The sequence below is a fragment of the Scyliorhinus canicula genome, chromosome 7, assembly GCF_902713615.1.
Source record: "Scyliorhinus canicula chromosome 7, sScyCan1.1, whole genome shotgun sequence".
Taxonomy (NCBI): domain Eukaryota; kingdom Metazoa; phylum Chordata; class Chondrichthyes; order Carcharhiniformes; family Scyliorhinidae; genus Scyliorhinus; species Scyliorhinus canicula.
Window position 1 is genome coordinate 120,017,902 of NC_052152.1, and position 26,700 is coordinate 120,044,601.

Here is a 26,700-nt window from a genome sequence, read left to right on the forward strand (position 1 = left end):
TATATAGTACCTTCAATGTAGTAAAACATCCCTGGCCCTTTTCAGGAACATTGTCAAACTCAAAGTTGACACATGTCACATACAGAGATAATAACATAATTGGCAAACAGCTTGATCAACAGGGTTGGTTTTAAGGAGCAAGGTATGTGAAGTAGGAATGCCGAGAGATTTAGGAAGAAAATTCCAGAGCTTGGGGCCCAGGCAGCTGAAATAACGGCTGCCAATGAAGGCACGATGGGAATCAGAGAAGGGCAAGAGTCTGGCATCGAAGGAGCGCAGATGGTAGGGCTGGAACAGGCAGAGTTGTTCATAGAATTTACAGTGCAGAAGGAGGCCATTCAGCCCATCAAGTCCGCACCGGCTCCTGGAAAGAGCACCCCACCCAAGCCCACACCTCCACCCTATCCCCATAACCCAGCAACCCCTCCCAACACTAAGGGGAATTTTTGTACACTAAGGGCAATTTAGTATGGCCAATCCACTTAACCTGCACATCTTTGGACTGTGGGAAGAAACCGGAGCCCCCGGAGGAAACCCACGCATACACAGGGAGAATGTGCAGACTCCGCACAGACAGTGACCCAAGCCAGGAATCTAACCTGAGACCCTGGAGCTGTGAAGCAATTGTGCTAACCACAATGCTGCCGTGCTGCCCAATGCTGTTCAATGCTACATTTCAAAAGTGAAACGTTTTCAGACAGTATAGAGCTACTGGATGGACCTGTTTAATTTAGCTGTGCCACCTCATAATATTGACACTATAAGAATGGCCTGACAGTGCACAGGATTATTTCTGCTCGATTGAAACAGTATTTAACCTTGGCAGTAAGTTATGACCTCCCATACTTCTCTGTGAAACCCACTGAAGGGCCAGCATCGTTGTCATTGCTCGCTGAATTGAATGGAGCTTATAAGAATGAAATGAGGTCTCACTGAAACATTTCTGAGAGGTTGGGGAATTTAGAGCTGTGCACCAGTGCCTCGGAATGAAGGGCCAGCCATTTATGACCAAGATGAGGAGACATTTCTTCATTTCGAGGGTTGTGAATCTTTGTAATTCTCCAGCCCAGGTGGGTGTGGATATTTCAGCAGTGAGCATATTCAGGACTGAGATTGACAGGCATTTGGCCTCGGGGAATCCAGCGACACGGGGAGGAAGAGTGAAAGAGGAGTTGAGGCAGAAGCTGAGCCAAGATTGCATTGAACGACGGAGCAGGCTCGATGGGCCGAATGGTCTACACCTGCTCCTACACCTGCAGCAATTTACAAAAATTTACAAGTGGTAGGATGCCAGTCTGCATCAGGTGTGAGTGTCAATTCCGCCAGAGTGGTCTGTGAATGTAAATGTGGTTAAACTCTGTAAATAAAAGGTTCCTATCAGTAAAAATGCACATAAGGCCATTGGATTGTTGTAGAAACCCATTTGGTTCACTGGGAAAGGAAATCTGCCGTCCTTACTGGGTCTGGCCTACATGTAATTCAGGACCCACAGCAATGTGGTTGACTCTTAACTATCCTCTGAAATGTCCGAACAAGCCACTCAGTGGTAATAAACTCAGGACAACTAGAGCTGAGCACTGGTGCGAGAAGGCAGAGGAAGACGAAAAATGGTGAGGATAGTGACATTTTATCTGTTTTTCCCATTTCTTATTCGATATTTTTTCCCTTGCTTTGTTTCCGATCAGCAGGATAGAGGCCCTGAAGCTGACGCATTAATCCTATCCTCCTCTCTCTGCTCATACTGCCTGTTCCAATGGGTGTCTCCGGTGTTTCCTGTTTAAATCTCAGGTTGCCAACATCTACAGAATTTCTGACTTTTTGCATCTTTGTGATATACGAGGCAATGAGTCCACTTGGAGCCAATCCATTGTGACATTTCCAGTGTTGTGTTGAAGTACAGATAGGAAATACGGGGCTGTTTTTCAGGAGGTGGCAACCATTGCTAGATTTCCTGGCAGAGCGGTAGAAAAAGGCCAACAGCAGCAGCAACCCGGGGGGTGGGGGGGTTCGTCTCTGAAGGGGTGTGTATATTTGTTCAGTGTTGATGACGGGTGTTAATTTATTTCTTTTGTTTTGTATATATGGTGGGGGGGGGGTTTGTTTCCTCTTTTCTTTTTGTATTTTGTTTTTGAAAATTTGAATAAAAATTATTTTTAAAAAAGGAAATACGGGGCTGGATTCTCTCCCCGACGCCAAAATCGCGTTCGGCTGTGGGGCGGAAGGGTAGTGGGTGCCTGGAACTCGCTGCCTGAGGAGGTGGTGGAAGCAGGGACGATAGTCACGTTTAAGGGGCATCTTGACAAATACATGAATAGGATGGGAATAGAGGGATACGGACCCTGGAAGTGTAGAAGATTTTACTTTAGACGGGCAGCATGGTCGGTGCAGGATTGGAGGGCTGAAGGGCCTGTTCCTGTGCTGTACTTTTCTTTGTTGACCCAGTCTGGCATCGCCACGGTCGGGTAGGGCCGATCTGCGGGCACGGGGACTTCATTCGGGGTTCAGGGCACTGTGGGCGGGCAGTCTGGGGCGCGTGAGCGGCCGAAGGGGTGTACTATTTTTGCGGTCCGGGTCCGCGAGCTGAGTTCACCATGAAGCACGGTGCAGCTGCTGAAGGCGGCCACCATACGCATGCACAGTCATGGACCCGGAAATTCTCTGGGCTGTATTGGCAGTTAGAGCTGGGAGCTCCACGCTGCCTCTCGGCTGGCCCCCAGCAAAACGGCCAGTCGGCGGCCATTTTGCGCTTATTTCCCTGGCATAAAACACCACCGTTTTCATGCCGGCGTGGGGACTTAGTCTCCCAAATGGAGAATCCAGCCCATGATCTTTTTTTTGTGTTTCAACCCAGTTCAGATGTTAAAGTTTTGGCCTTTTTTCATCTGTGTGTTTATGTGTGTATGTGTGTTTCTCTGTGTCTTTGTGTGTGTGTGTCTCTGTCTGTGTGTGTCTGTGTTTCTGTGTTTCAATGTGTGTGTGTCTTTGTATGTCTGAGTCTGTGTGTGTTTGCGCATTTGTGTGTGTCTGTGTGTGTATCTATGTGAATGTTTGTGTATCTGTGCATCTGTCTGTCTATGTGTGTGACTATGTGTGTGCATGTCTGTGTGTGTACTCATGTGAATAATGGCACTCCTGTGACTGACACATTTGACACTGACACATCCACATTTCTCTATCAGACACATCCACCACTAAAACCATGGCAGGGACAACTAACCCAGAGGAAGCAGCTAAACTTCTAGCAGAAAGACGAAGACATGCACGGCTGCAGAAGGAGATTGAGGAGAAGGAGAGGCTGGAGCAGGAGGAAGCTGAAAGGTAATGTGCTACATTTAGAAACTCAGATTTTAAAGCTCTCGTCCTTGTTTCCATATCACTCCATGGCTTTGCTCCTACCTACCTCTGTAATCCTCAGACTCCAGCCAATGAAAGTTGTGTATAATCCGCTGTAACCTGTTTCTTTGCTGTCTATTTTAAACAGCATTTATATTTTGGAGGGTAACTTAGTAAAATAGCTCATGATGCTTCACAGCAACAGCACGAAAGGAAGCTCGATACCGCGTCACATCGGGAGATATCAAGGTTGATATCCTAAAGTTTGTTCAAAGTGGTAGTGTTTAAGGAGTATCTTAAAGGAAGGAAGTGACAATAGGAATTCAGAGAGGGTTAGAGAAGGGATTAAGATCTTAGGACCAAGGCAGCTGAAGGTACCAGTAATGAAGCAATTCAAATTGTAAGCCTACTTATGACAATAATAAAGAATAAAGATTAATAATCTTTTATTAGTGTCACAAGGAGGCTTAGATTAACACTGCAAATAAATTACTGTGAAAAGTCCCTGGTCGCCACACTCTGGCGCCTGTTCAGGTACACGGAGGGAGAATTCAGGATGTGCAATTCTTCTAACAAGCACCTGTTTCGGGACTTGTGGGAGCGAACCCAGAGGAAACTCACGCAGACACGGGGAGAATGTGCAGACTCCGCACAGTGACCCAGAGCCGAGAAAGAAACCCAGGACCCTGGCGCTGTGAAGCACCAGTGCTAACCACTGTGCTGCCTAGTCTCTAGCCCTGCAAGAATTCAGAAAGAATCCAGGACATGTTCCTAATTAGCTCATTAAGTGCCGTTAATTAATCTGATCATTGTCCGGGCGGATTTGCGAGCCAACACACTCCCCACCATCACCAAAATCAGGGAGGCAGCGGACCGCCATTTATTCTGGCCACTGGCTTCTAATCTGATCCGATTGAAAATTCCACCCCTTGAATTGCAGAGGATTCAATGAGGGATGAGGGAGGACAGCTACAGAGTTGCTCTGCTTCCCTGAGGTGACATGCTGAGATTAGAAATGGAAGAAACAGAAGAACTATGAATCTCTACACAACCTGCTAAAGGTAGCAAAATGAGGCCCTTAAGGAATACGAAATTCTGTTTGGTATTGATAGCTTTTTAAAAAATATATTTTCATTCAAACGTTTTCCGTTTTATGCACAACACCAAAACAACACAACACCCCCAATCATACCCCCAATCATACCCCCCCCCCCCCACCTCATAGGGAAAAAGACCCAAAAGATCCAACCCCACTACCTCCCCTCTACCCCCAGCAACTAACGGTTACCGGCTCTCTGACGTATAAGATAAACAGCTGCTATCTTCGGTGGAACCCCCCAATTGCTCCCCTCAGGGTGAACTTGACTCTTTCGAGGTATAGAAACTCCATCAGATTCCTCCAGCCAACTGAGGCACTGGGAGGAGAAGCTGACCTTCATTCCATCAACACTTGCCTCCGAGAAATCAGCGAGGCAAAGATCAAGACATCGGCCCCCGCCCCATCTGTAGCTCCGGCAAGTTCGATACCCCAAATATGGGCCCTAAGGCAGTCATTTTCAAAATCGAGGTCGCTACCCGGGGGTAGGTTGCGGGCATGTATCGGGAAGGTCGGGGAGGTATCCATCATGGCGTTCTTGATCGTGGGAATTAATGCCCAGCAGCCGCAGCTGGGGTTGTTAAAAATGCCGTCTGTGACTGGCTTTAAAAATGACAGCCATTAGCAGGCCGTGCTGCGCGCATGTGTACTCATTCTCCAGTGCGCAGGCCCAGAGCCCAGCGAGAATGACCGCCTCCTCCTGACATCAGCGTGCTGATCCAGGAGAAGATTTTTAAAAATTGGATGCAGTCTTCCTGCGTGAAGCAACGGCAGCGAGCAGGTCACGCGCCCCGAACACCGACGTCACATGCTCTGGACACGATTGTGATTCCCCCATTTTGTTAACAGCAAACAAGCAAAAGGACTGAAAAATTTAAAATGGATCCTTTTTTAATAAGGGAGAGAGGGCCAGAGACACAAACAGATCAGGATCTCACAACTAAACCTGATGGAGAGAGTGGCTCAGGAGAATCCACTTCAGGACAAAGCAGTGCTGGTGTGAGCTGTTCAGGCAAGTCCACAACAGGACAAAGCAGTGCTGGTATGAGCCCATTAAGAACAAGTTGAAACCAGGCACAAAGCAGAATAAGGATAATTTTTTTAAGGTATGGCTTTATTAATTGTGCCAATTCAAATCATGATGCAAAGCCCATGTGTGTTATATGCAGGGAAGTACTGGCAAATGAACGTTTAAATCCACAAAACTTCAAAGACATTTGAAGACTAAGCATGACAGGTTCGAGGGCAGACCTCTTCATTTTTTTCAAAGGGTGCAATGAGAACTTATTTAAAAATTCCTTTGAATTTGAAACCACAGAATCAGTTATTAACTTGCAGATGACTCCAAGTGAAGAAACTGAACTTCTGCGCCTCAGCTATGACAGCACATTAAGAACACGGCACAAGACCATGAGGCTGTCAGCATTCTGGAGTAGCGTCTACAAGGAGTATCCAGAGCTGAGTAAAATAAGGTTTTGTTGCTTTTGCTCTTCACAACGCCCTACGCAGGTGAGGTTGGATTTTCCATCCTCACAAAGATGAAGACAGCACAAAGGAACTGGCTGAATCCTGCACCCGATATGCACATAGCTCTCTCCTCCTATGAAGCTGATTGGAGTGAGATTGTGAGGACCAAGCAGGCTCACCTCTCGCATTGAAGAGAAAATGGTGGGTCGTGAAGGTTGGCCGGCATGGGTCACAAAGGCCGGCTTGTGTTGTGAAGGTCGGCCGGCGTGGGTCGCAACAGTCGGCTGTCATGGGTCCCGAAGGATGGCTGGTTGGTAAAAATGGGTCCAGGGCAAAAAGTTTGAAAAACACTGTCCTAAGGGACAGGGCTCCAGTTCAATTTCCAGAGTCGCCAACATGGTGTGAAAGAAGGAGACCCAGAACCCATCAGCTTTGGACACAACAGACATTGTGCACATTAGCCAGACCTGTTCCACAATGCTCGCACTTGTTCTCCACTCCCGCCAAAAACCTACTCATCCTAGACCTAGTCAAATGAGCCCTACATATTACCTTAAGCTGTATTCCGCTAAGCCTTGCATACAAAGACATTGCGTTAACCCGCCGCAGGGCCTCAGTCCACACCCTATCCTCCAAAACCAGCCCCAACTCCTCCTCCCACATGGCCTAACCCCCTCCACCTATACTGCGTCTTGGGCAATAATCCTGCCATAGATATCCGAGGTACTGCCCTCCTCTGACCCTCTCCATCAAGGAGATTGGTGGCACCACAGGGAATATCGAAGGGATCCATTTACCAAAATTGCAAACTTGTAAGTATCTGAACAAGTCAGACCGCGAGAGCTCAAATTTCTCGACAACTCCTCCAGACTCGCAAACCGTCCCTCTAAAAACAGATCCTCCATTCCTTCCAACCCCAACTCTTCCCACTCCCAGAACTTGGCATCAAGTTCGCAGGTTCCAAAGTATGGGGTGCGATTCTCCGTCCAGCAACGGCGGAATTGCAAAACGCGTTTGGGCGGAGAAGTAGTTGATGCTAAAACATTGAATATATTCAAGAGGACTATAATATTGAATATATTCAAGAGGGGGCTAGATATAGCACTTGGGACGAATGGGATCAAAGGTTATACGGAGAAAGCAGGACTAGGCTATTGAGTTGGATGATCAGCTATGATAGTGATGAATGGTGGAGCAGGTTTGAAGGGCCAAAAGGCCTCCTCCTGCTCCTATCTTCGATATATCTATGTATCATCAGAAGCTGACTGGGATTTCCCATCAACCTACTGGCATTGGGAACAGGGCAGCTGCCTACAGGTAGCTTCCCAGTGCCAGACCCAGTTGTGAGAGATCTCTGTGCTTCTGACAGGGTTTGATGCCCTTCCCATCTGCCAGTTCCACTTGTACCCTCCTGCAGCAGCCCTGTGAAGTAGAATCACTTACTCAATGAAAACCTGCAAACTCTGGCCATTTATTAATTCAATAAGTTTTGCTGAGATGGTACCTTTGTTCTGTGGAACTCTCTCTCTGTCTCTCTCTCTCTCTGTCTGTCTCTCTCTCTCTCTCTCTCTCTCCCTCTCTGTCTTTCTCTCTCTGTCTTTCTCTCTCTGTCTTTCTCTCTCTGTCTCTCTCTCTCTCTGTCTCTCTCTCTCTCTCTGTCTGTCCTCTGTCTTTCTATCTCGCTGTCTCTCCTTCGCTGTCTCGCCTTCTCTCTCTCTCTCTCTCTCTCTCCCTCTCCCCATCGCTCTCTCTCTTCTCCATCTTTGTCTCTTTCTCTTTCACCTGTAATGGCAGGATGCAGGTCCTTCTGCTAAAACAGTTCAGATCACTATTCGTATGTGCCTGTTTTACTGGTGTCCTATTTTAAGGTAAAAAGACAAGTATTCTTATTTCCCCATTCTACTATTTTGTTCCTTATGGAGAGCTGGAAGGCCTCGTAATGACCCTCCAGTCAAGAGCCTGCCCGTCTCCCTTGAATGGACAGTGAACAGTGGCTATGAATTGACCAATCCAGGCTCCTGACTGTGTGGGGTCAGGATTCCCATGCGAATCCTAATCTGGGACTTTGGCCCAGAATCCTGTCCTCGGTCTCTGTCCATCAACACGGGATCAATACAAAAGAAAGCATCACCACTTGAAATTTCTCAATGCTGTTAACTGGTTAATATTTTACAACATGCATTATTTTCCTCAAACCATATTTTAAACAATGAATGATAGAAGCCTACCCTTCATCATTGGAGTACCTATCACCGTAACATCACACCTAAGGCAATTATTTGAACCTTGGGACTGTTCGCGCTCATTCTATCTCCAGCTTGGGCAGATTGCGGATACCATTGGCTAGCTCAAGGGGTACTGCGTTTGCCTTTTCTCCAATGAAGATCCCACCAACACTCCACGTCCTCCGTCCGATGAATAAGTATCTTTTATGTTAAAACAAGCTTTAACTTAAACACAGGATTAACCACATTAACATCAAATAAATAGCTTTACAAATATCAGTTAAACAGTTCTTAAACAGAAGGAAAAACTTCAACTTACTATCTATACCTGCTACTAACTCCAATTAAACAACCCAGATGCCACTAATGAGTTAACAAAACAGGTTTACTTGATTTGCTGTGCAGATCTTTGGAGAGAGTTCATTTCAAGAGCAGAACCAGTGCGTTTCTTCTCAACCTAACAGCATTTGGCAAAACTGCTGTTCAATTTAAAATCCCTCTCTCTGGTCAGACTCCAATTCTATGGCAAACTGCAAAACTACAGACATACATAGAACATACAGTGCAGAAGGAGGCCATTCAGCTCATCGAGTCTGCACCGACCCACTTAAGCCCTCACTTCCACCCTATCTCCGTAACTCAATAACCCATCCTAACCTTTTTGGTCACTAAGGGCAATTTATAATAGCCAATCCATCTAACCTGCATGTCTTTTGACTGTGGGAGGAAACGAGAGCACCTGGAGGAAACCCACACAGACACGGGAGACGTGCAAACTCCGCACAGACAGTGACTCAGCAGGGAATCGAACCTGGGACCCTGGCACTGTGAAGCCACAGTGCTAAACATTTGTGCTACCGTGCTGCCCTGGCTCCTCCCAATAATTACATCATCTGAGTAAGATGTCGCATGACCTACTTAGCTAGGAGTAAAGGGCATTCCCTCATAAATTATCTAGTCTTCAGGGAATCTCCAGCAATCATAACAATATCCCATTAGACCTTTATCTGTAATCAAGTAAGTAGTTGGAATTAATTATTACCTCACCTTTTCCGACTCCTTAATTATATCTTTTGCTGACATACTGTCTGTATGTATTTTAAACTAGGATTTTCAATCCGATTACTGCCACAAATCTAAAAAATAATATATAATAATTTCTACAGTCATCACAGAGGCTTTGTAACGACACCCGGTGCTGAACCATTTCTGGTCGCATCATCTGCCATCATTCTGCTCTCACGTTTATCACCTGACCTGACTGACAAGTTTGTCCATGACAGGAGATGTTTTATGCACCTTGATCTCAGGTAGAGGCTAATTATGACTCTGAGTACATCTGGTTGGCTTGTTGCAGAAAACTAAAGGAGGAGTTGCAAAGAAGAGAAGAGGAAGAGAAAGCGCGTCGTGAAGAAGAGGCTCGCAGGCTTGAAGAAGAGCAAAGACAGCAGGAGCTGGAGCGCCAGCGGAAGGCAGAAGAGGAAAGAATCTTCAAAGAGCAGCAGGAGAAAGAGGTCCTGGCCAGACTGGAACAGCAGGTTTGTGATGCTTCATGATATCTCCTGGACATGTATGTGTGTAATCCTATCTCTGTTCTGTTAAACTTGCTTCTCGGCCTGAGGGACAAGTGGTATTAATCCTGGTAAAGGTTAGGTGAGCAAATTTACCTTGGAGTACACAGTGGCACGGTGGTTAGTACTGCTGCCTCACAGACCCTGGGACTCGGGTTTGATTCCATCCTTGGCTGACAGTCTTTGTGGAGTTTGCATGCACTCCCTGTATCTGAGTGGGTTTCCTCTGGCCCTCCAGTTTCCTCCCAATCCAGGGATGTGCAGGTTCAGTGGATTGGCCATGCTAAATTACCCCTTAGTATCCAAAGATGTGCAGATTAGGTGGGGCTACAGGGATAGTTCGGGGGAGTGAATCTTATTTAAAATTCATTCATGGGACGTGGGCGCCGCAGGCTGTGCCAACATTTATTGCCCATCCCCAATTGCTCTTGACGGGGCAGTTAACATTTAACCACATTGCCGTGGGTCTGTAATTTCCTTGCAAATTTCTTCCCCTACATCTTTACCATGAGTTGGTGGCCTATAGAACTACACTGAGCAATGGAATGGTTTTGCTGTTGTTTATTAGCTCTAGCTGAATAGATTCTGCCCTTGGGCGCTGTGGGATATTCTCTCTCTCTCTCTCTCTCACTCACTATAATATTCTACTTCATGAATACTCCAATACCTCACCCTTTCTTGCCTTCCCTATATTTCCTGGACACCTTTGATATCCAGGAATGTTTAATACCCAGTCATGCCTTTTTTGAACCAGGTCTCTATTATCACCACAACGTCATGGACTGGATTGTCAATGTGATCATAGAATCTTTGAATCCCTACAGTGCAAAAGGAGGCCATTCGGATCATCGAGATCGCACCAACCCTTGGAAAGAGCACCCTACTTAAGGCCACACATCCACCCTATCCCCGTAACCCAGTAACCCCATTAACCTCTTTTGGCCACTAAGGGGCAATTTAGCATGGCCAATACATTGAAGCCACCCAAAGCCACTGGGAAACCAGTGAACGGGGTGCGTTGCCAGCGGGAACAGGGAATCCCAATGGCTGGAGAATTCTGGCCCATACTTTCATGTGGCTTTCTGCGTCTGCAGCTCATCAGCCTTATTGGCCACACCTCCACATTCACGTACAGGACAGCACGGTAGCACAGTGGGTAGCACTGTTGCTTCACAACTCCAGGGTCCCAGGTTTGATTTCCGGCTTGGGTTACTGTCCGTGTGGAGTCTACACTTTCTTCCCGTGTCTGCGTGGGTTTCCTCCGGTTTCCTCCCACAAGTCCTGGAAATGTGCTTGTTAGGTAATTTGCACATTCTGAATTCTCCCTCTGTGTACCCAAACAGGCGCCGGAATGTGGCGACTAGGGGCTTTTCACAGTAACTTTATTGCAGTGTTGATGTAAGTCTACTTGTGACGAAAAGATTATTTTTACAAACCATGCACAGTAATCTTAATTTAGAGTTTATTAGATTCCATTTTATTAGTAAATGTTTTTCCTGATTTCACTCCTTAATGGCCTGACTGTAATTTTAAAATGATGCCATCTTGTTCTGGATTCCCCTTCCCTGCTTATCTCTACCTGATCAAACCCCTAATAGAATTTTTAAATACCTCAGTTAAATCACTTCTTAATTTTCTAAACTCAATGGAATAGAAGCCAAGTTCAGAAAATCTGCCCGCATTAATAAATCTGTTAAAACCACACAAAATGTTAACTCATTGCTTCAGCCAGTATCCTTTCTGTAAAAATATTTATTTAAAAGAAAATAAGAATCAGAAGCAGAAGTAGGCCACTCGGCCCTTCGAGCCTGTTCCAACATTCAATACGACCATTGCTCTTCTCCACCTTCCCACACTATCCACATACCCCTTAATCTGTACTCAGAGATCCTTTTTGGTTTGAAAAATATTTTAATTCAAATGTTAACATTTTAATAATTAAACATATGAAATACATAACATTTACAAATAAAACCAACCTAATATAATAATAATAAAATATTTTGTTAGTGTCACAAGTAGGCATCCATTGACACTGCAATGAAGCTACTGTGAAAATCCCCTAGTCGCTACATTCCGGTACCTGTTCAGGTACACTGAGGGAGAATTCAGAATGTCCAATTCCCCCAACAGCATGTCTTTCAGGACCTGAGGGAGGAAACCGGAGCACCCGGAGGAAACCCATGCAGACACGGGGAGAACATGCAGACTCCGCACAGACAGTGACCCAATCTAGGAATTGGAGCTGTGAAGCACCCTCATAAAAATGTTTTCAGAAAAAAGACCGGCAGGCACTGAAACAAGAATAAAAACCGCAGTAGACTGTTCATCTTAACCGACTGCACCCAGCCTGCCAGCGATAGGGGAATGCTATCCCATTTCAGCAAATCTGCCTTAACCCTGCCTACCAATTCCGAAGTTCAACTTGAGGAACCGGGCCCAGACCCGAGCCAGCTGCAGATACCTAAAATGGGTTGTCACCCAAAATGGCAAAAGCCCACCCCAACTGGAGAAGATCCACAAAACACTTTTTTCCAAATTTCATTTGTAGCCTGAAAAAGCCCCAAATCTCCTAAGCAATCCCATTATGTCCCCCACTGATGACCCAGATTGAAGATATACAACAGCAGGTAATCAGCGTACAGGGCCACCCTATGCTCCACCCACCCCCTCTCCCTATCCACCTCCATTTATCTGAGCACCTCAGCGCAATGGCCAAGCGCACTATTGCCAGCGTGATCGGAAGGGGGGCATCGGGCACACTTGCCTAGCTCCCTCTGCAACGGAAAGTACCCTGAACACATCTTGTTTAGGCACACACTCTCCATTACGCGGTCCTTATACAACAGTTTCACCCAAGCCACAAACTTAGGCCCAATCCCAAACCTCTCCAACACAACAAACAAATAACCCCACCCCACACATGATCAAACACCTTCTCTGCATCCAGCACCACCACCACCTCCAGCCCCTTCCCTTCTTACCGAGAAAGCATCACATTCAACAGACGCCGCACATTAGATCACAGCTGTCTGCCTTTCACAAACCCATCTGCTCTTCACCGATCACCTTCGGGAGGCATTCTCCAGCAGTATTCCCTTCGCAACCGCATCCTCGAACATCTCCACCAGCAGCGGCTCCAACTTATCCAGAAATCTCTTATAAAACGCCACGGGTAGCCATCCAGTCCCAGTGCCTTAGCCATCTGCATCTTCCATATTGCCACCAGTTCTTTCCCCACCCCCACAATCTCCAACCCTGCCCTCGCCCCCTCTCCCACCTCAGGTCACTCCAACCAGAAATTTCCTCACATCTGACTATCCTCCGGAGGCTCCGAACTATACAGATTCTTATAGAACTCTTCAAACACCTTATAGGCCTGCTCCGGTGCCACCACCAACTCCCCTGCCCTGTCCCAGGCTCGAACAATCTCTCTCACTGCCACCCGCCAACAAGTGGCTGGCTTTCTCCCCATACTCATATACAACTGCTTTCGCCCGCCTTAATTGCCAAATCGCCTTTATCTTGGACAGTGTTCTGGATGCGAAGGCGACAGACCATTCTGCACTAGTGGGCATCTCGTAGCACAGTGGGTAGCACTACTGCCTCACAACACCAGGGACCCGGGTTCAATTCCTGGGGTGACTGTGGAGTTTGCAGGTTCTATCCGTGTCTGCGTGGGTTTCCTCTGGGTGCTCCGGTTACATCCCATTGTCTAAAGGTGTACAGGTTAGGTGGATTGGCCATGCTAAATTGACCCTTAGTATCCAGAAAGATTAGGTGGGGTTACTGGGTTATGGGATAGGGATATGGTTGTGGTGTGGGCCTAGGTAGGGTACTCTTTCCAATGGTTGGTGCAGACATGATGGGCCGAATGGCCTCCTTCTGCACTGTAGGGATTCTATGATTCTATGAAAGGAATCATATTCATTATTTTCGCCTGCAGCTCCTTCCTCCTCACCCGAAGATCCTGAGTCAGATCCTCCGCACACCTTCCATCAGCCTGAAAAATGTCCTCTACCAACCGTGGCCGCTCCTCTCTTGCCTCCCTGTCCACCTGAAGCTTGCTCAAGGTAACCTCGCCCCCTCACTACTGCTTACAAAGTTTCCCACACCACTGATGGCGACACCTCTACATTCCTATTAAATCCTACCTAGTCCTCAATCACACTTCCCAATTTTGGGCAAAAAAATTGGATTTGCCAACAACCTGCAGGTCCAGCCTACAGGTAGGCATCTGTGCCAGTCCCTTTTCCAGGACCACATCCACCCAATGTGAAGCATTGTCCAAGATGACAATCACAGAATATTCGACCTTCCACCTCTACCAACAGCTCCTTTCCCATAACAAAAACGTTATTGTGTACTGACGAAAATAATGAATACTCCCTCTCCCGCGGGTGTAGAAACCTCCATGGGTCCACCCCCACACCTCCCTCATTAATGTAGCCAACAGCTTCGCCTGCCCTGCGGGGGTCAGCAAACGCGGCTTGGACCTCTCTACCTTTGGATTCAGTGCTGTATTCCAAACCCCCCCCCCCAGTATTAACTGGTGCGTATCCAAATTTGGAATGGCAGCCAACATCTTCACAAATCCTCAACCATCCCAAGTCGGGGTGTATGCACTAACCAACGCTACCAACCTCCCCCCCAAAGCACCCATTACTATTACGTACCTACCCACCCTGATCTGCCACCACATTCTCCATCTGGAACCTCACTCGCACCCTTATCACTACCGCCTGAGTCCTGCTTTCCCTGCCCAAGTGGAATACCTGACATACCCAACCCTTCTGCAATCTCACCTGTTCCTTCACCCTCAGATGGGTCTCTTGCAACAGCACCACGTTGGCTTTCAAACTCTTCAAATGCGAGAAAACTATCGCTCGCTTCACCGGTCTCCCCAACCCTCGCACGCTCCATGTTGCCCCCCCCCCCCCCACCTTGCTTCCGTTTGCTCCCCAACTTGTGTCTGCTAGTGCGGTGGCCCCATGCTAGACCACTCTCCCTCACATAGTAAAAACAAACCAACACCCTAGCCCTCCGCACCTAAACCTTCCAAACTCCCAACACAATAATCCCTTGAACCCAAAAGCAACAAATCCCAACTGATAAACCCCAACCCATCCCATCCCAAATACCACTTAACCAAAAAAAAGAGAGAAATAAACAACAATGCAAAAAACAAAAAGTAAAAGAAAAAAGTGTAACACGATCAAGGTCCAAACTCATTTCAGTCCCAGTCCTTCAGCTGTCACGAATGCCTCCACCTCTTCCACCGTCTCAAAATAGTAGTTATCTGGAGTTATGTGTGACCCTCGGCTTCACCTGTTAGACCACCCCAAACCTCACGCTGCTTTTATACAATGACACCTTCGCTCGATCAAAGGCCACCCGCTTTCACGCCACTCCACCATGGTATATACGTTTACCACCCCTTCTCCAATCACCTCTCGATTCAACTTTGAACATCTCAGCACCTTCTCCTTCACCTGATAACTGTGGAAGCAGACTATCACAGCCCATGGGCAGACTGTGAAAGCAGACTATCACAGCCCACGGGCAGACTGTGAAAGCAGACTATCACAGCCCATGGGCAGCACGGTAGCATAGTGGTTTGCACAGTTGCTTCACAGCTCCAGGGTCCCAGGTTCGATTCCCGGCTTGGGTCACTGTCTGTGCGGAGTCTGCAGGTTCTTTCTGTGTGTGCGTGGGTTTCCTCCGGGTGCTCCGGTTTCCTGCCACAGTCCAAAGATATGCAGGTTAGGTGGATTGGTCATTCTAAATTGCCCTTGATGTCCAAAATGGTTAGGTGGGTTACGGGGATAAAAGGTGGAGGCATGGGACTTAAGTAGGGTGCTCTTTCCAAGGCCCGGTGCAGACTCGATGGGCCGAATGGCCTCCTTCTGCACTGTAAAATCTACGATTGGCTCATTCATCTTTGGCTTCAGCCGAAGTGACCGGTGCACCCTGTCCAACTCATAGAGGGAGGGGCCCTCCTCCTCCCCCATCAACGTAGAGAACATCTATGCAAAGTACTCCGTCGCCCTCCAGCTCCTCAGGCAGTCCCCCAATCCGCAGATTATGCCGCCGTGGCCTGATCTCCATGTCCTCCACTTTGGCTCTCAGCCCTTTATTACTTTCCTTACCTTCCACCGCTCTTCTGCCATCGAGGTGAACTGACCACCGCGCTGCGACAATGCCTCCTCCATCCCCGTCAACACCTCTCCTTGCTCCCACACCACTGTCGGCATCTTTGCCAAAGCCTCTTTCATCAGGGCAAGGGTCTCATCCACCCACTCCTTGAGCGAGGTCATCATCTCCATTCGATGCTCATCAAAGTGTTTTGAAATCAGCCGATTAAACGCCCCCGCCATCACTTCGGCCAGCTTATCCACCGGAACGGGTTTGGCTCCACTCGGTGAGCTTGCTCCTGCCATCTTTCCTCCTGCTAAACTCCCCACCAAACTCACTGGCGGGCTTTCATTCACCCCCTATTTTCCTGTATGCTTTTTTCTGGGATTTCAACATCCTTTATTTACCTTAAGCTTTCCCACGAATGATCATATGAAATTCTCCCCAAAAACTGGGTTCAAAGGGCCAAAAAAAAAGTTCTAGCAGGAGTTACCAAACGTGACCTTCATCTACATGGCGCCACTGTAAGTCTCTACCCAGAGATCTGTCGAATATACTCTGATGGAGCATCCACAGGCCTCTGGGGTAGAAAGTGCCGTAGATTCATAATCCTTTCAGTGAATAAATTCCTCCTCATTTCAGTGCTAAATGATGGTCCCCTTAGCCAGATATTGTGACCCCATGTTCTAGATTCCACAGCTCGGGGCAGATTTTACTCAGCATCTACCCAGTCAACATAATTACACATTTGAGATCTGGTGAACCTTGTTTTTCAACTATAGTCAAATTTGCAGCATCATTTCCAGAGAATGAGATGCTAACCTGAGTCCGCACCAGGTAAACCTCATTGACTGCAGCATCATATTTTCATAGTTACTAAAGGTAGACTGCACTCTGAGAGTTGAATAGCAGCATTCTGTACATTGAAGGTGATTTCTCATAAAATTTACAGTGCAGAAGGAGGCCATTCGGCCCATCGAGTCTGCACCGGTCCCTACAAAGAGCACCCTACTCAAGCCTATGTATCTACCCTATCCCTGTAACCCAGTAACCCCACCTGACCTTTTTAGACACTAAGGGGCAATTTAGCAGGGCCAATCCACCTAAACTGCACGGGCGCGATTCTCCGCCCCCACGACGGGTCGGAGAATAGCGGGAGGGCCTTCCCGACATTTTTCCCGACCTCTCGCTATTCTCCCCCCCCCCCCCCCCCCCCCCCCGCACGGCCGCCCCACGACACGAATCGCTGCTCGTCATTTTTTACGGCGAGCAGAGATTCTCCCCTAGCCGATGGGCCGATTTCCCAGGCCTTTACGGCCGTTTGCACGAACTCCAACACACCTGCTCTCACAGTTCTTGAAAACGGCCGCAAAGTGCCGTTCTGGAGAACCATGGCACCGATTGGCATGGCCGCACCACGGCCGTGCCAAGGGTGGCATGGGCCCGCGATCGGTGGGCACCGATCGCGGGCAGCGGGTCCGAACCCTTATGCTGAGGGGCATAACGGCCCGCGCATGCGCGGGTTTCACGCATATGCGTGATGACGTCATGCGCGGATTGGAACCGTCCAATCCGCGCATGCGTGGCTGACGTCATCGTTTGCGTCAGCCGCCGTTAACCTTGGCGCGCGGGCTTAGCGAAGTTCACTAAGCCTGCGATGCCGAGGTTCACAGGGCCCCGCTGCTAGCCCCCACCGGGGAGCAGAATCGGGTCCCGGGAGGGGTCGCGGAGGCTGCCGTGAAACACGGCCAGTTTCACGGCAGCCTTCACGACTCTCCACATTTGCGGAGAATCGCGCACATCTTTGGACTATGGGAGGAAACCGGAGCACCCGGAGGAAACCCACGCAGACACGGGGAGAACGTGCAGACTCCACACAGACAGTGACCCAAGCCGGGAATCGAACCTCGGACCCTGGAGCTGTGAAGCAATTGTGCTAACCACTATACTACCGGGCAGCCCTAATTAGAGATGGACTCTCTCGTTTCCGGTGTATTACGATCCCAGACCAGGGGCGGGATTCTCCCCTACCCGGCGGGGCGGGAGGTCCCGGTGTAGCGGAGTGGCACCAACCACTCTGGCGTCGGGCCTCCCCAAAGGTGCGGAATTCTCTGCACCTTTAGGGGCTAAGCCCTCACATTGAGGGGCTAGGCCCGTGCCGGAGCGGTTGGCACCACACCAACTGGTGCCCAAACTGGCTCCAGCGGCCTTTGACGCCTGCTGCCCGGCACCGGGGCTGGCCGAAAGGCCTTCGCCGGTTCGCGCATGCGCCGGTGCGTCAGCTGCCGCTGACGTCACCACCGCCGCATGCGCACTGGGGGATTCTCTTCCACCTCCGCTATGGTAGAGGCCGTGGCGGCAGCGGAAGAAAAAGAGTGCCCTCACAGCACTGGCCCGCCCGCCGATCGGTGGGCCCCGATCGTGGGCCTGGCCACCGTGGGGGAACCCCCCGGGGTCCGATCGCCCCGCGCCCCCCCAGGACCCCCGGGGCCCGCTCCAGCCGCCGATCCCGCCGCCACCAGAGGTGGTTCAAACCACGGCAGCGGGAGAGGCCTCCCAGCGGCGGGACTTCGGCCCATCGCGGGCCGGAGAATCGCCGCAGGGGGCTCGCCGGTGGTGTTTCCCGCCCCCGCCAATTCCCGGGTGACGGAGAATTTCTGCCACGGCGGGATTTTCGGCGGCCCCTGTGGGGGTCAGAGAATTTCGCCCCAGATCCCAACAGTGGCTCGGATACTTGACAGAAACCCCAATATTTAATTAGAATTTTGTAAGACTGAGAAAAGCATACCTCGCTCCAGGAGTGATTCATGTAAAATAGGCATATGGTATATTAAAGCAAACGTTATTACTAATACAATATAAAAATATCTTTAAAATCACACAAGAAAATACCCCTTTAACCAAACTATTCAATACAGTGAATACTGCTATCTTAAATTCCACTCAAACAATAAACCATATCAGGTCACAATCACTTTTAAATACAATTAGCAGACTCTGGAATATTTGCTGTAAAGATTTGTCTTGGGATACTCCACTTTGAGAAAGAAAGATCTTCTGAGACTATGTGAATGAAAGAGACCTGCCACCCTGTCAGAATAAAGCAGAATCTCTGGCTGTATTTCTTCAGAAACCTTCTCAGCTCCCCTTCTAGTTAAAACTACACTGAAAACCTGCACAGCTGACTGCTTCAGCCCCTATCTCCTCCCATTAACTACATCACCTTACTAAGCTGAATACTGTACAATGGGCTGGATTCTCTGCAGCCCCACGCCGGAATCATGGTCGGCATGGGGGCGGAGAATCCACTTTCGTGCCAAAATCGGGCCCAGTGCCGGTCCGGCGATTCTCCGGGACCTGAGAATCGGCTGACTGCGGAGTACGCCTTGCGGCTGAGGCCAGCCCAGCAATCATCTGCTCACGACCAGCCGAGTTCCCGACGGCGTGGAACTAACCACCTGTTGCCGGTCAGGATGCCGGCGTGGCGGCTGCGGACTCAGTCTGCGGTCGCCCTGGTGGGGAGCGGAGTGGATCAGACACCGGGGAGGGCCTTTTCTGCGGCTGGGGGTTAGATCCCCGCGTTTGGCTGCTCGGGCGCGTGGCCGATTGGGGGTGTCTAATTTCTGTGAGTGGCTCCGCTGTCCAAGTCCAGCATGGAGCTCGGCGCGACCCCTGGCGACCGCCGCCGTGTGCATGCGCGGACTCCAAAACGGAAGTATAGGGTCCCGTATCCGCAGCTAAAACTGCATGAATTACTCGGGTCCCTGCTAGCCCCCTGCAGGGCATTGAATTAGCTGATATTTTTTACAGGAATCTCTGGAGTAAAACTCCAGCGTTTTTACGTCAGCGTGGGGACATAGTCGAGCCCAATGTCTCTAATTATCTACTCCCCAGGGAACCGTCTTAATATAAATAAAAGTCCATTAGCCCACATGTTTACGATGCTTTAATTGCACCTCTGGCTCCAAAATGTCTGGCTGTCTTTCAAACCAGGATTTTTAAAGACATGACTGCAACAGTCATGCACACACTAACCCAGGCTTTTAACCCATACTGCACCAAAAACATATAATGCAATATTTCCGAAATTCCTACATTCATCACACATGCCCTGAAATGGCGTTGGTGACCATGGATTTCCATTGGATTGGTCCACGAATATGTTTGACAAAGTGCTGCAGTGGCTTGCCGTTGCCGTTGCTGTTGCATGGCTGACCCAGAAACTTTCCCACTTTCCTGCATATAGGCTGATAATCAAAATGTTTGACCACGCTATGAATATTCCTGGATCATCAATCCTGGGTAGGACTTGAACCCAGACCTTCTTGCTCAGTGATAAGGACACCACTGCTGTGCCACAAGATCTTCCAGCGTTGGACTCGGCCACTTTAAAAATATATTTTCTTTCTGAAATTTGTGTGATTAGGGGCTGGATTTTCTACGCCCCCCAGCCGCGTGTTTCTCAGCGACACACAGTTCACTGGCGGTGGGATTCTATATTCCTGCCGCTTGTCAATAGGATTTCTCATTGAGGGCATCCCATGCCGCTGGGAAACCCGTGTGTGGGGGTGCCCAGCCGACAGGAACAGAGAATCCCAACAGTTGGAGAATTCCGGCCTACATCTTTATTTAGGTGACAGTAAAACTGACTGTCCTTTAGGTTTGTCTTTTCACATCTGTATCCTGTATTTCTTTCTGTTCAGCGTGAAGAAGCTGAAACCAAAGCCCGTGAGGCAGCTGAACGCCAGAGACTGGAACGGGAACAGGTCATCCAGCAGATCGAACAGGAACGGCAAGAGAGAAAGAAGGTTAGAGTGGATGGGCAGGTGGACAAACATGAGGGAGGCACGGTCTCGGTCAAAGAAAAATATGAAAATCTCTTTTTATTGCTGATTTACTAAGGACGTTGAAGCTCTTGTCAAGAGGAAGAAGAAGGCTTATGTTAGGATGAGACATGAAGGCTCAGTTAGGGCACTTGAGAGTTACAAGTTAGCCAGGAAGGACCTAAAGGGAGAGTTAAGAAGAGCGAGGAGAGGACACGAAAAGTCGTTGGCGGATAGGATCAAGGAAAACCCTAAGGCTTTCTATAGGTATATTAGGAACAAAAGAATGACTAGAGTAAGATTAGGGCCAATCAAGGATAGTAGTGGAAAGTTGTGTGTGGAATCAGAGGAGATAGGGGAAGCATTAAATGGATATTTTTCGTCAGTGTTTACGCTGGAGAAAGACAATGTTGTCGAGGAGAATACTCAGGTTCAGTCGACCAGGCTAGATGGAATTAAGGTTCACAAGGAGAGATGTTAGCAATTTTGGAAAGTGTAAAAATAGATAAGTCCCCTGGGCCAGATGGGATTTATCCTAGGATTCTCTGGGAAGCCAGGGAGGAGATTGCAGATCCTCTGTCCTTGATCTTTATGTCGTCCTTGTCGACAGGAATACTGCCGGAAGACTGGAGGATAGCAAATGTTGTCCCCTTGTTCAAGAAGGGGAGTAGAGAAACCCTGGTAATTATAGACCTGTGAGCCTTACTTCGGTTGTGGGTAAAATGTTGCAAAAGGTTATAAGAGATAGGGTTTATAATCATCTTGAAAAGAACAAGTTGATTAGCGATACTCAACACGGTTTTGTGAAGGGTAGGGCATGCCTCACAAACCTTATTGAATTTTTTGAGAAGGTGACCAAACAGGTGGATCAGGGTAAAGCGGTTGATGTGGTGTATATGGATTTCAGTAAGGCGTTTGATAACATTCCCCACGGTAGGCTATTGCAGAAAATACGGAAGTATGGGATTGAAGGTGATTTAGCGGTTTGGATCAGTAATTGGCTAGCTGAAAGAAGACAGAGGGTGGTGGTTGATGGAAAATGTTCATCCTGGAGTTCAGTTACTAGTGGTGTACCGCAAGGATCTGTTTTGGGGCCACTGCTGTTTGTCATTTTTATAAATGACTTGGAAGAGGGTGTAGAAGGATGGGTTAGTAAATTTGCAGATGACACGGAGGTCGGTGGAGTTGTGGATAGTGCTGAAGGATGTTATAGGTTACAGAGGGACATAGATAAGCTGCAGAGCTGGGCTGAGGTGGCAGATGGAGTTTAATGCGGAAAAGTGTGAGGTGGTTCACTTTGGAAGGAGTAACAGGAATGCAGAGTACTGGGCTAATGGCAAGATTCTTGGTAGTGTAGATGAACAGAGAGATCTCGGCATCCAGGTACATAAATTCCTGAAAGTTGCCACCCAGGTTAATAGGGCTCTTAAGAAGGCATATGGTGCGCTAGCCTTTATCAGTAGGGGGATTGAGTTTTGGAGCCACGAGGTCATGCTGCAGTTGTACAAAACTCTGGTGCGGCCGCACCTGGAGTACTGCGTGCAGTTCTGGTCACTACATTATAGGAAGGATGTGGAAGCTTTGGAAAGGGTTCAGAGGAGATTTACTAGGATGTTGCCTGGTACGGAGGGAAGGTCTTACGAGGAAAGGCTCAGGGACATGAGGTTGTTTTCTTTAGAGAGGAGAAGGTTGAGAGGTGACTTAATAGAGACATATAAGATAGTCAGAGGGTTAGATAGGGTGGACAGTGAGAGTCTTTTTCCTCGGATGGTGATGACCAACACGAGGGCACATAGCTTTAAATTGAGGGGTGGTAGATATAGGACAGATGTCAGAGGCAGTTTCTTTACTCTGAGAGTAGTAGGGGTGTGGAACGCCCTGCCTGCAATAGTAGTAGACTCGCCAAATTTAAGGGCATTTAAGTGGTCACTGGATAGACATATGGATGAAAATGGAATAGTGTACGTCAGATAGGCTTCAGATGGTTTCACGGGTCGGCGCAACATCGAGGGCCGAAGGGCCCGTACTGCGCTGTAATGTTCTATGTTCTATTTTTTTGTTGCAGAGAATAGAAGAGATCATGAAAAGAACCAGACGAAGTGATGCTGGAGAAATCAAGGTAACCACAGCAATCTAATACTCACCCTTAAGTCACTCTTAAAGCTCATTTTTAAGTCACTCTTAAGGCTCTCTACTTCTCCATAAACATAAAGGTGTTTTAGTATTCTGATTTCCACCTTTATAAATGGTTGGATATTTTCCCAACTCTTAAATTTGGAAATGTTCCAATCTTCTATGAATAACTTGCACAGCAAACTGGAAGTCTAAAGGAGTTGGTTTATTTTTACGTAAGAGTACACAGGATGGGGGTCTCGCAACGTCCACCTCTTTTTACACTAACATAATAAATGGGGGGAAAGAAAAAAGGAAGCAGGTTCAGGACACCACCACAATAAAAATACCAATTAGGATGTTATATGTGTCCAGAGTCCAGAATCATGAGTTAACTGGAATGTTCCTTCTGTGAGGAGGTTGGCTGTTTGGAGAATGTCCCCACCTTTCCACAGTGAGGCTTGTTCAACAGAACAGTGGCAGGTGCCTGGGTTCCATTCCAGCCTTGGTTGACTGTGTGGAGTTTGTACGTTCTCCACATGTCTGGTGGGTTTCCTCCGGGTGCTCCAGTTTCCTCCCACAGTCCAAAGGTGTGCAGATTAGGTGGATTGGCCATGCTAAATTGCCCTTAGTGTTCAAGGATCTACAAGTTCGGTAGGGTTATGGGGATAGGGCAGTGAATTGGGGACTGGATAGGGTGCTCTTTCAGAGGGTCAATGCAGACTCAGTGGACTCCTTCTGCAATGTAGGGTGTCATAATATGCAGACATGCAGATAATGATATACAGACGGGCACAGACAGGCAGCTAATGAACACAGAGAACAGGACATGACCAATGAGCAGGCAGGATACTCAGGGGTGGTATCTTACTATAAAAGGCACGAGGCACTCACACTCCGCCTCTTTCCACTGATGAACATCTACAGAGTAAGTCAGGGTGTATGTACAGTAACACACCTCCAGCACACGGATAAGAACTAGTCTGGTTCAGTCAGACAGAGTAACCACACTTAGGTTAGCAGAGAGTCGAACTCATAGAGAACTGTGATAACTGTGCTACTGGTTCAGTAAATCAGATTGAACTAACTTCAAGGTCTGCAGCATCTTTTGGTTAAAGCTGCATCCAGTTGCAGCCTGTGTTATCCCAGAGTACATAACACGACAGAGCGGTTCGATGTACCATGCCGCGGGGGAGCTGGAAAATCCCGGCCAGTGTTTCTGCTCATTATGTTATTGCTATTTTTTTCATAGAATTAACAGTGCAGAAGGAGGCCATTCGGCCCATCGAGTCTGCACCAGCTCTTGGAAAGAGCACCCTACCCAAGGTCAACACCTCCACACTATCCCCATAACCCAATAACCCCACCCAACACTAAGGGCAATTTTGGACACTAAGGGCAATTTATTATGGCCAATCCACCTAACCTGCACATCTTTGGACTGTGGGAGGAAACCGGAGCTCCCAGAGGAAACCCACGCACACAAGGGGAGGATGTGCAGACTCCGCACAGACAAGCTGGAATCTAACCTGGGACCCTGGAGCTGTGAAGCAATTGTGCTATCCACAATGCTGCCATGCTGCCCATTGTGGGATCCTGCTGTGCATAAATTGCAATAGTGACCAGTCTTCAAAGGTACATCCTTGGCTGCGACGCACTTTGGGAAATCCTGAGGTTGTGAAAGGTGCTATAGGAATGCAGGTTTATTGGGGGGGGTGGGGGGTTTGCTCCTTTAAAAGTTCTGATTGTCCCATTTTCTGTTTGTTTTCCAGAAAGAAGAAATTAAAGCAGAAATTGAGCCCACCACGAATGGGGAAAAGGAGCTTCAAACCACAGCCTCTGTGAAACAAGGTCTGTTTCCCTGCATATTTGCCTATCCCACCATTGTGATCCTTCGAATTGAAAGCATGGCAGAGAATAACATGTTCATATGACCTAACCATTGGAGTCGAGCTTGAAACATCCAAATACATCATCAGCTGCAATCGCACGTGAAATGTTCCAAAATGGCTGGCAAACAGTTTGCTTTGCAGAAACCACTACAGTCTGACTATTGTTGGTTTTAAAGTGTGATTATTTGGGTAATCAGTAATGTAAGGAAGAGCTGGCTCCAAATGCAACAAATCATCGTATTCACGAGTAAAATACTGTGGATTCAGAAATCTGAAATAAAAACAGGAAATAAGTAAATACTCAGCAAGTCTCTGTGGAGAGAGAAATCGAGTTCAGGTTTTGGGCAGGTAACATTACTTCAGAGCTTCTGATGATAGATCATTGACCTGAAACGCTGATCTGAAGAAATTTCGGAGCTCCCTGACCCGTTTCCGTGGGAGTCCCCGATTGTGCCAGCGGGATTTCCCATTCCGAATTGTCTCCTTGAGATTTACAAGGATGCTGCCTGGTATGGAGGGCATTAGCTATGAGGAGAGGTTGGATAAACTCGGGTTGTTCTCACTGGAATGACGGAGTTTGAGGGGCGACCTGATAGAAGTCTACAAAATTATGAGGGGCATAGACAGGATAGTCAGAAACCTTTTCCCAGGGTGGAAGAGTCAATTAATAGGGAACATAGGTTTAAGGTGCAAGGGGCAAAGTTTAGAAGAGATATGCGACGGAAGTTTTTTTACACAGAGGGTAGTGGGTGCCTGGGACCCACTGCTGGAGGTGGTGGAAACAGGTGCGGTAGTGAAGTTTAAGGGGCGTCTTGATAAATACATGAATAGGATGGGAATAGAGGAATATGGACCCCGGAAGTGTAGAAGCGTTTAGGTTAGACAGGCAGCATGATGGGCACAGGCTTGGATGGCCGATGGCCTGTTCTTGTGCTGTACTTTTCTTTGTCTTTGTCTTTGTCTTTGATATGCAGCAGGCGAGGCGAGGCGGTGAGTACATCCTTCGGGGGAAGAGGGTTATACCCTGGAATTGCAATTCCATTGTCCCTTGGCACAGTTTCCCTGGCATTTGCCTCTGGTACGTGTCCATGGCACTGCCCCCCAGCACTGTCCCCCTGTCACTCTTCCCCGGGAAGACCTCCCGGAATTTCCCATGGCACTGCCTGGGCACTACCCTCTGGCACTAGCCCCCCAGAAAGAGGCATTGCACTGTTCCCTGTCACTGCCCCCTGGCACTGCCTGCTGGGGAAAGTGCCAGGGGAGGATTGCCAGCAGGGGATGTTCCATGCGGGGGAGTGGAAGGTGGTGGATGTTCAGTGGGGGACCAGGGATTGTATTTTTAATTTTCGCATGCCCTGGTCTTTTAAAAGCTAAGTTGCTGGCTGGGCGACGAGGGACCCGCCCATTCATTTTTTTCAGCGATGTGCTGCAATATTGGGCAGGGCAAACCGCCTTTGGGGCTGGCGGCGTCCTCACTGTTTTCCAGCCTACTGCGCCACTCTGCCTATTTGTGTGAAAATTCCAGCCACAGTGTCAGACTTGCTGAGTATTTGCAATGTTTTTGTGTCTGATTGTTGTGTGGAGGCAAATTGCGGGAATGAGCCTGTCAAGCACCTGGCTTAAGATATGCTGTCTGATTATCTTCCCTTCACAAGATCAGAGAACAAGTAATCAATGTCTTAGAGTTGTGGTGACTATTTCAGCAGCTTTTTTCCAGGTCTGTTTCTGCTGACAATCACAAAGCTGACAGTACACAAAGTGAACGGAGGGGCATTTCCGTCTCAAACCCCTGCAGTGACAGGGTGAGGATTTATTCCAGTACTCCACACCCGCACTCTGATCCTGATTCTGCAGCCAATTTACAGCTTTAGTCAGGTTGCTAAGTTAGTCCCATTGGCACAATGCTTGACCATGTCAGCCCAGAGAATGTGCTACCCGACCATGTAAAACAGTTTAAGCCAATTTAAAGGTGAATCTTTATGGGAACACCTTTTTCCAAATCATTTGTGTTTTTACGGTAGTATTGGACCATTTGTTCAAGATACC

At 48.2% G+C, this 26,700-nt stretch overlaps 1 protein-coding gene across 14 annotated transcripts in view; it reads left to right on the top strand.

The window, feature by feature from the left end:
• The window catches only part of LOC119969323 (MAP7 domain-containing protein 2-like), a 262,025-nt gene that overhangs the window by 201,971 nt on the left and 33,354 nt on the right, over nt 1-26,700 (top strand). For all 14 annotated transcript variants that reach the window (XM_038802804.1, XM_038802802.1, XM_038802811.1 and 11 more), the window contains 5 exons: nt 3,180-3,318; nt 9,479-9,659; nt 20,531-20,635; nt 22,716-22,769; nt 24,535-24,613. In XM_038802804.1, the coding sequence (XP_038658732.1) occupies nt 3,180-3,318; nt 9,479-9,659; nt 20,531-20,635; nt 22,716-22,769; nt 24,535-24,613 (558 nt within the window). The remainder of the gene's footprint in view (nt 1-3,179; nt 3,319-9,478; nt 9,660-20,530; nt 20,636-22,715; nt 22,770-24,534; nt 24,614-26,700) is intronic.